Consider the following 11,449-nt stretch of genomic DNA (forward strand, 5'->3'; position numbering starts at 1 on the left):
TCTGAACCATGGCAAAATATACAATTAGTTACCAGTAGAAAATACAATAAAATTGATCTATATATATATATAAATTTTGTTGTATTTTCTACCGGTAACTAATATAGATGGGTCAATGACATGACGGGTCATTTTTTTGTCCAAAGGTCTTAATAATAATAAAAAACAAAGATATGACATCCAAAGTATGTAAGGTAGTACAACTAGATCTCTTGTATTGAATTCAAAAGGTTTTAATTATATTTTGCTGCATATAAAGGCATTTTAAAGATTTTGAAGTGTCAAAAGGTCATTCGGTTTAACCGTCCAAAGGCCAGTACAGCCATTTCATTTGTGATTAAAATATCTCAAAATGTAATAAATGTATATATTTTTTATTCCGGCATGATTTTATAACGTCATATATTAACATGGTATTAAAATTATGTGTAGAAGTCGTTGCTTTGTTGTGAAAAAGAATGAATTTCATTGATGTCATTCGGAGTAACCATTATAAAGGGACCATTTTGGATCAAGTCAGGCGGTCAATATCATGTGACAGGATGTGACATCATTTAGACACCTGCAAAGGACCACATGGTCGTAAAGCAAAGCAACTCTCTTTTAACTATTCGAAAAATTCATGTTTTCACTTGCTCATACGCATATCCCGAAAAATCAGGTCATTCAGTACAACCACTATAAAATGTGGAAAATGTTGTATTTTAAAAACTTGTACTAAATATAAAATGTTTGACTGTCCTTTTGCTAGGTAGCTAGCAAGCTAACTATCTAGATATCAGCCTGTTAGCATTGTTTGAAAATATGGTCATTTGGTATAAGCAAAAGTGTCATTCGGTAAAACCGAAAATTTGGTTAAACCGAATGACTTTTTTGGTGACAAATTTTGTCCATTTTGTAAAAAATGACAAAAGCAGTGTTAATTCATTATAAAAACCACATAATCTCACTTAATAAAACGTCAATGACCCATATATACATGTAGCCTATATAAGTTAGTAGGCTATAGGAATAAATGCTAAAAAGCTTATTTGTTTGCAGGTTTTCCTCTAAGACAAGAGGAATAAATGCAATTTGTGTCCATATAGAACATAACAAGTCTGATCAATATGAAACAGCTTTTAAAAAGAAGCGACTTGAGTGAACCGTCTGCCCACTTCCTTCCGCACTAAGTTAATACTGCTCATCTCTCGGGGCTTGCTCGATTACATGAAGTGGTTGCTCTAATACCTTCAGCAGCAGGCAGACATGCAGATTACAGAGCGAGAGTCCCTCGCCTTAGGAAAGGAGTAAAATAACACAACATCTTTAGAAGACTGACTGACTGGCTGGGGGAGGTGAATGCGCTATTCTTGTATCAGTAAAGAGCCTGCGTTAAATAACCAGGACGCATAACACAGCAGAGGTGAAGCAAACAAACGGCCCTTGCCAGAAAGGTTGGGTGCGAAGACTGCAACTCGTGCACGAACAGCAGCATCTTTTCGCATTTAGACATGAAAGTGAAGCAGGGCTGCGACGCGGGTGTCCTGTGTACGACTGAAGAAGATTTGCTAAAAAACACAGAAATAACGCCGGATGATGTACTCGGGCTGCAGAAGATCACAGACAGTAAGTTCAGTAGCCTAATATCATGACACTCTCAAACAGGAAGCTTCCGAAAACAATCGCACGCTGACGAGCTGCTCTGCTAGCTCACACTGTTGCACATATTTTACCAGTGCGAAATGACATGTTTAGTCTTGCGGTTCGTTTTTTTGTGCAGTCTCGCGCCGTGACATTATAGTGCGAAACTTCATTTAGAATGGACCGTTTTCGTTTAAAATGTGACGTCGATGTATTGTTTTCATTTAGCGTGTACATCTTTGTACGGTCCTCATTTTTGGTCGAAAGAACCCATTGATATGGTTCAATCGCCTCTTCCTTGGTTAATAAACACTGTGGATATTTCCATGTAGCCTACTGCTGATAATGACGATGTAGTTCACTGATGAACGGGCTGCAATCGCGAGATATACATTATTTATAAAAAAAATACTTTAACTGAACAATTTTCATGACGTTTTAACGGTTCACGTCGATGCGGACGAAACACTGTACTAAAATACTCGAAGTGTTTCCCGCACGACAGTTCATCAGAGCTGCTGCTGTGACACCGCTCGAGAGTCGAAACATACAGCGAGCGATAGTAGACCAATTATCGAACGAATGACTCTTTTGAGTCGGTTCTTTTTAGTGAATCAAAAACACTTATGCCACTTACTGGTATTTTTTTTTTATAAATTTGACTCGTGAGATTTAAATTAGCGTAGTTAATGAATCATGACAACGTGTAGTTACACATTTGGAGGTTTATTGTAATCAGCATTTCATATAAATAAATAGACAAATGAACGAAATAAGTAGGCTAATCATAGTTGTTTGTTTAGCATGTAGGCTATGGCTATAGTTAACTTAAGGCCAGTTTTAAATGTCACCTCTAAAAAGTCTGTGAAAAGTGATCTTTCTAGAATCTGAATAAGATACTTTAGGCTTAGAGGATTTGCATCCATTATTCACTGCTAATGAATGTTTACATGTCCATGTAAGATTAAGCAAGTTATTATTATACTTACTGAACCTCATACTTAATCATACAGCAAGGTAAGGTTTATTTAGAACAAGCTTCAGCATTTATACTTTAATTACTGTATATAGGCCTATGTGTGTATCTTTGTGCCACACACATATAAAGGCACAACAGAATTCATTAATTCTTTCTGAAGCAGCATACAAGAAAGAACATGTTTTTTTGTAAGCATCGCATACTTAAACAGGTGGCATGGTTATTATAGTTAACTAAAACCATAAAAAAGTAAAAAATGTACTTTATTTCAGCTAGTTGCCAAGTCAACATTTCTCATTTTCATTTAGTTTAACTCATTGTACTAAAATTACCAAAACTAAAATGGAAATTATATAGATACATTTATAAACACATTTTTAAAACTAATTATCAAAATTAAAAGGAAAACAGAAAATATAAAAAAGAAACTAATTTGAAATATTAATAAAAACTATAATATTATTTCAATAATAAAATAACACTGACAGGTGGTTAATGATACAGATTTCAATGAAACGAAGAAGAACCATGCATGCATTACATGAGAAAACATAATCAGATCAGTCTGATGATGATTGAAGATGTGTGTTAAGGATCAATCATACTGCATAGTGTTAACATTTGATATGACTAATAATCCTCTGAACCAATTTAAAAAGGAAGTAAAATGCAGATGCTAAAGTTTAGTTTGACAGGATGACTCAATATTACTTGTGAGCTGGTGTTTTGACAAATTTTTGATGATGTCTTGCTTGTTGATCCTGCATGCAATTCATTATATCTGGCACTAAAACAAATATATTTGATCTAAGACCAGATCTGTGGAATGCAAATGCTTAGTTTCTACTGAATCCAGATCTTCCGAATGGCAACAGTTTTACAAAGCAGGCACTGCCAAAACTGACTGAAAGACATTTGCATTACTGTTACCCTTCTCACATGACTTTTTACAGTCCATAAAGAATATTTCACTTGGAAATAATAGCTACACTGTCTCATGTTTGCCACCACTTCTTGTTGAGTCATTAGTTTTGAAATACGAGTGGTTTGTGGCTGAAAATCAACAATGTATTCTTATCCTCTAATGTTCTGAGCTGTGAATTAAAACATCTCTTTGAATAAATATATTTACAAATGCACAGAAGAAATGCCTGAGAGAAGTGCTAAGACCACATTTAGATGCCACTCTTCTTCTAAATGGAAGAAAATCTGGTGTCTGGCTAATCACTTGGATTAACGCTCTGAAAATAGAAGCTGCTCTTGTTTAAGGATACAGGCTGCTATCCTAAGGAAGGTGGACAATCCGTATGCATGCTTGCTTTGGATTTATAATTATTTACAAATTGCATTTTTGTCCTCTTTATCACGTGTTATAAACAAGAACACAGAGTATGTTTATGGATAAAATGAGAAATAGTATAAATATAAGTTATGTTAATAAGTGTTACAGTTTCATTAGGGAAGTGGATTGGCTTTTTAGCAAATGGTTACATGACATCCTATAATCTTTTGATTAACTGCTACATTTGGCACTTTACTTTGTGTTTGGAAGCATTACTTCATAAAGAATGAATTATAGTGTTTAGATACGCACATTATGCCTCATAAATCTAAATGAACCTGTGTGGTCTTGTAAATGGATGCCGTTCATAATCTGTGTTTGTTATACAAAGCAGTTCCTTTTGTTTACCTTAAAAAAACAGGTGGTAGTTATTCTGGATTGGTATCAGAAGATATGTTGCTAGGTGACAGCATTAGAAGCAGTGAAGCGCGGCACCTTGATGGTTTGGAAAGCTACATTGACACTTGACTGCCTTATAGCTCCGAATAGATTTTTTTTTCTGTTTTGATAATTACTTGCATATTTGACTTTTTGTCAGATAATCACACAAATATCGCTTAATATGAATTATCAGCCTGGCTACATTAGGTTACACAAGAAAAGGCCATCTTTAAGGATCAGAGAGAAACAACTCACACTTAATTGCACTTTTCACTTTTTTACAGTTCACAAATAATAAAGCAGATGCACACCAGAAGCTTTATATCTCAATTTAAAAAAGCTGAAAGATAACAGTATTTTATATTATATTTTATATTAATCTTGTTCTAGTCCGATGATGATGAAGATAAGCACAAATGATGAAATTGTAGCGTATTTATTAAAAAAAAAAAAAGCAAACTGTGCACAAACACCAGACCCTGAATTGAAAGAACTGGAGCGCTTAAATAGACAAGATAACGAACTGAATACAAACAGGTGTGATCTAATTAATGAATAACCATGGAAACAAACTAGTGGCAGGAAACTGAGAACAAAGGAAAACTAACTAGATAACTTTTTTTTATATCTTTATATTATTATTTATTTGTTTGTTTATTTATTTTACCTCAATATTAAAAATAATGTTTTTATGTCCATATATATTTCTCTCTCATTTTTTATTTTGGTACATAAAAATCACTAAATAAAGTGATTTTGATGTACACTTCTAAAAATACACGCTATGCACTATCTCTCTCCCTCCCTTCTCTTCTCAATTATCCTTACTATTTGTATTTTAGCACTCAAACTCACACACAGTAGTGTTACCTCACATAGATTGGTCCCACTGTCTGCCAATTCACGAGGTGAAGTAAACAGAGCAAAACATTTCCATGAACAAGTTCACTGAGAGTTGTAAAAGTGTTGATATCAATCATGTTTTGTGGTATTGGCAAGTGCATTAAAACACAGGAAAATATGCAAGGTATCTGTTTCTTGTCTATTCAAGTTTCAGTGTTTTACTCTGAATTGGCTCTCGTGCTCAGAGAATGTGTCAATATCCGCAGGACATGTTTGAAAACTACCAATTTCATAAGGTTTTTTGTGAATGATTTATGCTTGATTGTTTAAAGTTCCACTTATCATTTTCATCACCAAATATGTGATTTATGACAGTTTTGAGGAACACTGCCATTTTTTTTTAGGACGTATGAAATCAGCATAACTGTTTTCATGCCTTATATAAAGTGGTTAATTATTTCATTAATAAACCTAAATAAGCTGCTTTAAAGCCCAGAGCAGATGTTTGCATTTTGCTTTCCCTGTCTCTGCCTGGCACACTTTTTAAGCAGAGGAGCTATAAATATCTCAAGTGATTGGCTAAATCCAGTGTTGGCCATCTGTTAACTATAAGAAAGCTTGGGTGGACGATAGGTGTGACGTCTGCACTGTAGAACAACACTGTTGTGGTTCAGTGTCCCACGGGAAGGAAGTAATATACTCATCTCAATGTCATCATAGCAGAGATGGACCTCTCAAAAGTTAGAGTTGTTCTAAATCCCCTTAGTATCTGCCAATCTGCGCCATGTGATGGGGAACAATGTAAGCTTCTTAGGTATAATCCATCCCAGAGAGAAGAGGGCTGACACAGCTGCTCCTCGCACCTCATATGCCTCCTTTGGGAGTTTGGCATGAGGAAAAAGGGACGAATGTTAAAGGGCATGATAAGAGTGGACTGACCCAAACTTTTCACCAACTCCAGGCCACAAATAAATCCCCACATATAGTGGACACCAAAATTTATTTGGACAGTTAAGTCAGACTTACAAATTACTGTATGGCATTGCGTTAGATTTTCATTAGATTGGGGCCCAGTGACACCAAAGGGGATGGTGCCTGTTAAAGTTAAATTAAAATATTAATAAAGAATATATATACAGTATATATATTAGGGCTGCACCATTTATCGCTTGTCAGAGCTGTATGGCTCTGTGATCAGTAGTAAATGCTTCTCCATCTGAAAGCCAGAGGGCGCTCTTGCGCAGAAACTCTAAATATACCCTGCCGCAGAGGAAGATAACACGTCATATCGCCGTAGCTGACTAAACAGAAGATTGAAACGCTTTGATTGATTAAACACAACTAATAAACACACGACTGCCTTATTCTGTGTAAGAAGCCACATCATCTCACAGAAGGATGCTCAACTGTCGTTATGAAGTGAGTTTGGAGTAAAAACATGTTATTAAATGTTGTCTTTTGTTGGACAAGATGTTAATAAATGCTTCTCATGTCTGGAAAGATGTTTGACGCGTGTTGCTTTTTCAAATGTACATTATAAGTAACTCAAACTTGCAATGCTTTCAGATGGATTAGTATTTCTATTTGGAGCCATAGTTCACTGACAAGCTGCACATAAAAAAATTAAAAAAATCGCAGCCTTTGCGATTTCATAATCGCACTAAGAATCCCGTTTAATCTTCTGTGTGTATACATATTACATGTGTGTGTGACATACATACTAAACACACATACTAAAGCAAATTATTATAATAAAAATAATATTATAAAATACAAAATATCCATAAAATAACCAGCTGCCACTCATTTTACACAAAATAGCACAAGCATACTGTTCTGGCAATCTTACATTATATATAAATAGAAAATGTTGAAAATAAAAGCAAAGTGTGTTTAATCATGTTTGTCTGATGGTATACTTCTTTTCCTATTGTTCTGACAGTAATTCTAAACAGTATCAGTCTCTGCAGGCAGGTAATGAATGGAGGAGGTGTATGGTCATCATCAATGTCATTTCCATACAACATCAGAGAGAACAGAAATAGCTCTTTTTGTCCCTGCAGTCTATCACACAAGGTTACGGCTCTCAGCGTTGCTCAGCCCTGAGGCATATCTTTGATAGCTCACTTGATGCATGTGACCTATGTCACGCACACATACTCAGTGTTAAAATGTGATTAGCTTTATATTTTGAAATGTTGTGACAAGTCTGGAAAGAATCGCGTCCATGTTAATGTTCTATTCATATTTCATTATCTTACAAATGTTCAATGTTAATGTAATGAGAGTCATAACTGAGGCACATCTAGAACCACTGCGGTTGGGTTTTGTTTCCATAGATTACCTCTGCGGTCCAGAGCAGAACATACACAAGATTGACTTCACCAGGTTCAAAATCCGAGACATGGAGACTGGCACAGTTCTTTTTGAGATCACCAAACCCCCTACAACAGGTAAGACATGGACCAGACCTCTCAAATTCACTTCCTCACTACACCTACACAGGCTCCACATTTAAATGCAAGGCTTGTCTTTATTTTTTTTTTTCCTTATAAAGCCCTGATTTCCATTTAGATGCAGTGTGCTGCACAAGAGCCCTTCAAAGGCTCATTTGATAATGCTAACCCCTTTCTGATTCACAGAGAGTGGGGAGGACAGAACAGACTTTGACCAGAATGCCGGGCGCTTTGTGCGTTACCAGTTCACCCCCGCCTTCCTCCGACTACGCCAGGTTGGCGCCACGTAAGTGCAATCAGTGGCAGGATTACACTTGATCCTAAATTGCAACCTAAAATTAGCCTGAAATCACACTTGAGTCCGTTTGACTTAATCTTTAAAGGAGTCATATCACAGTGAATCAAATTTTGAGATAAATGGGTTAATTGTACTATGAAAACATACCGTTTCACAACTTAAAACTTCCTTCCAAGTGAAAAAAGACAGATGAATACTTGAACACATGACCCACCATGTCACAGGGGAGAAAGTAGGATAGATACCACTAGTCCTAAGCATCAGAAGAACTAAAGATAAGAATAAAATGTGGGGAAATTATGGAAGATTTGCCAGATATATGATATACTTGCCAGTTCTGTTACCCCTTGCAGAATATGCATTAAAACCCGGTGGGAGTAAATTTTACTGAAAGTAAATTGTACTTATTTTGTCTTCAGGGAAACATGTAAATATCTCATGTAGATTTTAAAGGGCAGTGCTAAATGGAAAAAAAAAAAAAAAAGATCTTGAAACAAAATAAGAAAATTGAATGCATCTTGAGCATGTTTTCACCTTTACCCAATAGTTGTCTACGAGTCCCTCAGTTGTCCTCAGTGTGAGAAGATGGATCTCAAAATCATACGGTCACTGTTGAAAAGCGTTTAAATATGCAGAAAATACTAGAAAACCAAAGAATGTGAGGAACATAAAGAATATGAGGATTTTTCTAAAGAAAAGTGCTCAGTTTAACTGCTCCAGACAAGGGAACAACTATCAGAAAACATAAAAACAGTGATTATTCACTCAAAAAAATGAACTTTCACTGTTGTTTCACTCAAACCATCCTTGTCACATTACTTGTGACAAACTCATGAGACTACATAAAGGGCTTAGTTCACCCAAAAATGAAAATTCTGTCATTAATTACTCACCCTCATGACCCTCAAACCCGTAAGACCTTCGGAGCATGTATCAAACTGCCGAAGCCACGAGATTTCAGTAAACAAGGCTTCGTTACGTCATAAGTGTTTTGAAATTTCAATGGTTCACCACTGGGGGGGGCGTGACTTTGGCAGTTTAATACACGCCCCGAACCAATGATTTGAAACAAAAGATCCGTAAAGCTTCGAAGCTCAGTCTTTTGAAATCACCCATCTCTAGATATTGTTGAATAAAGTCATTATTTTGTTTTTTTGACGCACAAAAAATATTCTCGTCGCTTCATAACATTAAGGTTGAACCACTGTAGTCACATGAACTGTTTTAAATATGTCTTTAGTAGCTTTCTGGGCATTTGAAAGTGTTAATTATCTTGCTGGCAATCGAGGCCTATCTGAGCCATCGGATTTTATCAAAAATATCTTAATTTGTGTTCCGAAGATGAACAAAGGTCTTACGGGTGTGGAACGACATGAGGGTGAGTAATTAATGACAGAATTTTAATTTTTGGGTGAACTAACCCTTGAACTTAATTTAACTGAATTGTTTCTACTAAAATGAGTATTGTCAGCTTTACTTAATAAGTGTTTGTTCAGTCAGCTTAACATTGCTGAATGAAACGCACAAATTAATGTTGACATAACTAACTGGGCAGTGGATCCGTACTTCCCAGCATGCTTTGCAAGAGACTGCATTAGGAGAGTAAATTTAGGGAATAAAGTGTTATTTTATGTGTTTTTCAGTAAAGGGAAAGATGTTGTTAGTGTTTAATGTTTAGTTATGTTTTTGCATATTGCATTCACTGATGCAAATAGTTAATTCAGTAAGGTAAATTAAGTCATAAACATAAGATTATGAAGTAAACTGCACATATAAATATTATGTAACAAATTATTTGTATTTAGAAATTTTGGCAGCTTTACTTGAATTTCTTTTGTTCATACAACTAAATTGTAATTTGTACAAATTACTCAATATAGTTGCGTGGAACCTCTTGACACTGATTTTTAAAGTAAATCCAACAATTCATATATTTTTTTGAGTCAGGTAACAACACGCAATGTTAAGATTCAAGGGTATGTAAACTTTTGAACCCCAGTGAATCTTTTTTCCAAGAGTGTTGTGTACGTTGTGTGTCTTATCCCCTTCCAGAACATGGCAGGAGCCAGTTTCTTTGCTACATACTCCATCTGCCCTTAAATGTGTCCTTTCCCACCTCCACAGGGTGGAATTCACTGTAGGCGATGTTCCAATCAACAACTTCCGAATGATTGAGCGGCACTATTTCCGTGGGCAGCTGCTGAAGAGTTTTGACTTTGAGTTTGGCTTCTGCATCCCAAGCAGTAAGAATACCTGTGAACACATATATGAGTTTCCACCTCTCTCTGAAGACATAAGTAAGTCATAAACTTTTTTATGAACTCAGAGTATGACTTAATAACTATTGATTGGTTTGTGGCAGGACATAATACAAGTGATATTGTGTTTCTTGCATCCCTCCACAGTGCGTGAAATGATCCTTCACCCATATGAGACACAATCCGACAGCTTTTATTTTGTGGACAACAAGCTAGTAATGCACAATAAGGCAGATTATTCCTACAACGGTGGACCGTAGGAAGTCTTTTTCAACATTTGCAGAAATCTGCAGTGGACTGGCATAGGAACATCTACTGAAAGTGGCATCTAATCTTGTATGTGATGGTGCATTGGTTAAAAAAATCTCAGGATTTGTATGTGTGCATATTTGCGCGCGCGTGTGTGAGAGAGAGAATATTACTCTCAGATTGGGCCTGTACTACTTTTTTTTTTCTCCTCAGAATCATTTAAAGTGTGTGATAATTGTGTTTTTCTTTGAGTACATGAGTGTGCCTGCATGCTCTGTTTTTTATGTATTCTTCAAAGCCCAAAGCGAAATAATTCTAAACAACTTTGTGACTAAATGTTCATACAGAGACATCACTCAAGACTTCTTTATATATAAAAAGAGGCTCATGTAGAGTGAGGTGCAGTGTGTTTGAACCTTTAAAGGAAGGAATATTGTCAGGAGGTGTGCAAGGAACTGTATATTTTGTCCTGACATTGCATCCACTTCCTTTTAGATTCTCTGAAAGGCCCTGACTTTCCTTTACTTTTCTCACTTTTATTTTTGAATACTTATAATTTGGTCAATAATTATGTAAATCTGTGTTATTTATATTAACATGCTCTTATTTATATTGATATACATTGTCAAACATATTTTTAATAGAATCTTTTGTCAAAAATAGTGATAGATATCCATTATGTGTAATTGTTTCATGCAATTGAACAAAAAAGAGAAAAATAAAATTTCCAAAGTGCTTGAAAAATTATCATGTTGATTCAGTTCATTTACTTTTATTCATATAAACTCCTGCATAGTGTTGTAATTTAGATAAAACAATGCTTAAATTGTATACTACCGTTCACAATTTTGGAATCAGTAAGATTTTTCTTATGTTATTGAAAGTGTCCTATGCTCACCAAGGCTGCATTTATTTGATCAAAAAATTCAGTAAAAACAGTAATTGTTTTAAAAAAATTAAAAACAATTTTAAAATGTAATTTATTCCTGTGATGGCAAAGCTGAATTTTCAGCATCATTG

General features: G+C 35.3%; 1 protein-coding gene across 2 annotated transcripts; it reads left to right on the plus strand.

Moving 5' to 3' along the window:
- The first annotated feature begins 1,215 nt into the window (after positions 1 to 1,215).
- Positions 1,216 to 11,176, plus strand: unc119a (unc-119 homolog a (C. elegans)). Of its 2 annotated transcripts, none has more exons than XM_051862206.1 (5): positions 1,216 to 1,608; positions 7,508 to 7,621; positions 7,811 to 7,910; positions 10,047 to 10,219; positions 10,328 to 11,176. In XM_051862206.1, exons 1-5 carry the CDS (start codon positions 1,494 to 1,496, stop codon positions 10,438 to 10,440), a joined length of 615 nt encoding a protein of 204 aa, XP_051718166.1. In that variant the 5' UTR covers positions 1,216 to 1,493; the 3' UTR covers positions 10,441 to 11,176. The 2 variants fall into 2 exon arrangements, with proteins under 2 accessions (XP_051718166.1, XP_051718167.1); XM_051862207.1 differs by lacking the exon at positions 1,216 to 1,608 and adding an exon at positions 6,427 to 6,587.
- Positions 11,177 to 11,449: the final 273 nt, after the last annotated feature.

This window comes from Ctenopharyngodon idella, chromosome 15, assembly GCF_019924925.1.
Source record: "Ctenopharyngodon idella isolate HZGC_01 chromosome 15, HZGC01, whole genome shotgun sequence".
Taxonomy (NCBI): Eukaryota; Metazoa; Chordata; class Actinopteri; order Cypriniformes; family Xenocyprididae; genus Ctenopharyngodon; species Ctenopharyngodon idella.